The sequence below is a fragment of the Geospiza fortis genome, unplaced genomic scaffold, assembly GCF_000277835.1.
Source record: "Geospiza fortis unplaced genomic scaffold, GeoFor_1.0 scaffold30, whole genome shotgun sequence".
Lineage (NCBI taxonomy): Eukaryota > Metazoa > Chordata > Aves > Passeriformes > Thraupidae > Geospiza > Geospiza fortis.
The window spans coordinates 139,912-141,811 of NW_005054687.1; the positions used below are offsets into that span (position 1 = coordinate 139,912).

Here is a 1,900-nt window from a genome sequence, read left to right on the forward strand (position 1 = left end):
GAGCCACCTCTGGAAGCCGCTCCCCAGGGCCCCCTCCGGGTTAAAAGCTTCTGCTGCGCTTACAGCACTGAGGACACATACACGGGCTTCTTCTCACGCAGGTAAGACAAACCAGCCAGCACCTGGGGCATGGCTGCCACATGGAACATAGGACAGCACCTGGGGACAGCTTACTAAGGACTAGGTGCATCCAGTCTCTGCTCTTGGCTGTGGAGGTGAGGAGGGGTGAGAGGGCAGGGCTTCACCAGGACCCTGTGTCGTGCACTGCTGGGAGGAACCTGGTGCTGGCCCCCAGGGCTCTGGGTGGTCTGGGCAGGCTCTGGCTGCTGCTGCTGCCTCCAATAGAAGCATCCAGTCCTTTCCAAGAGAAATGAATCCCGTGTTGTTATCTGCTCCCTCAGTTCAGCTGTGCCCTCGCACTGGGCCACGGCTATGCCCAAGGCTCAGGACCCACCTCCCAGGGCTGAGTGCTCCAGGCTGCCTGCTCTGCTCACCTGAGTGGGTACAGGTGCAGTGGCTTGCTGAGGAGAACCACATCCTCCTGCAGAGCAGCTTCCCTGTGTGGGTACGAAGCACAAATGTGCTCCTGCACCAACAGAGCTGGGTCTCTGGCTGGCTCACATGGCACTGTCACAAAGGTCTCTCCCACCTCCTGAGGGAAGGACAGGAACCTGCCTGGCACTGGTGGCATTTGTGTTCCCTCTCTGCTCCCCATCCAGCCTTTCTGGCCTTGTCTTTTTTTTGCTCACTGCATTTGCCCACTGAAGCACCTTGGCCCTGTCCATGGAGTCCATGGCAGGGGCAGGGTGGGCAGCAGCAGCCCTGGCTGGATGTGCCCAGCGCACGCCACCCCCTTTAGCCCCTGGCTGAAGTTCTGAACCAGAAATGCTTCCTCAGGCCTCCTCCATCTCTTGGACATGGTAGTGAGCAAACCCCTTGTGTCAGGGTGAAAATTGAAATAGGATGATGGAAAAAAGGTGGGGAGTTCCAGGCCAGGAGATCCCTGCTGGCTTAAATTTTCCTGTGGCTCAGCAAACTCCATGTGATGAGTTGCTCTTTGTTGGAACCTGTAAGTGGAACCCCTGCTTTGTGAAAGCTGGTTATTACAGAGCAGGAAACAGGATAAAGAAAAAAAAATTAATTGGTGCAGGGTGATGCCATATTCCCGGGCTGGGGAAGAGCAAGTTCAGTGACAGCATCTAGGAGATGCTGTGACCTGACCAGGGGCAGGGAAACATTTACTCAGAATAAATACATCCAGGAGGGGGAGAGACACATGCTTGAAAAAGTCATCAGGACGAGGGGCTGGGTAGGCAAAGAACTCCAAGAGGTGTGGGTGGATGCCCCCTGGTCTTGGGTTTTTCTGTGTGCTTCTTCTGCAGTCAGGTACCCAACCTGGGACGGCAGCTCTTTGGACTCCAAAATCCCAGCATGTGTGAAATCTGAACTCAGGAAACTTTCACCCACCAGGGAGATGGGATCAGAGCCGTACCATTAGGGACCCCCTTGCCTCACTGGGGGCTGTGCTCTAGTTTCCTGGCTCACAGTCGGGGAGAGAGCCTCCTCAGGGCTTACTTCTGCCCAAAGCCGGACAGCTTGCCCCATGGCAGGTATGAACCAGACACAGGTGACGGAGTTTGTGCTCCTGGGCTTTTCCCATGGCCGGCCCTTCCTCTTTGCTCTTTTCCTGGCCATTTACCTGGCCACGCTGCTGGGCAACTCTGCAATACTCTTGCTCGTGTCCCTGGAGCACCTCCTCCACAGCCCCATGTACTTCTTCCTCGGTCACCTGTCCTGCCTGGACCTTTGCTACTCCTCAGTGACGGTGCCCAAGATTCTGGCGAACGCTTTGCGCCCGCGGGCCACCATCTCCTACGGGGGGTGCCTGGTGCAGATGTTC

At 56.6% G+C, this 1,900-nt stretch overlaps 1 protein-coding gene across 1 annotated transcript in view; it reads left to right on the forward strand.

The window, feature by feature from the left end:
* Positions 1-1,448: 1,448 nt before the first annotated feature.
* The window catches only part of LOC102040413 (olfactory receptor 5V1-like), a 1,006-nt gene continuing 554 nt past the window's right edge, over positions 1,449-1,900 (forward strand). Inside the window, 1 exon segment of the mRNA XM_031065140.1 lies at positions 1,449-1,898. Coding sequence (XP_030921000.1) covers positions 1,604-1,898 — 295 coding nt within the window. The 5' untranslated portion in view covers positions 1,449-1,603.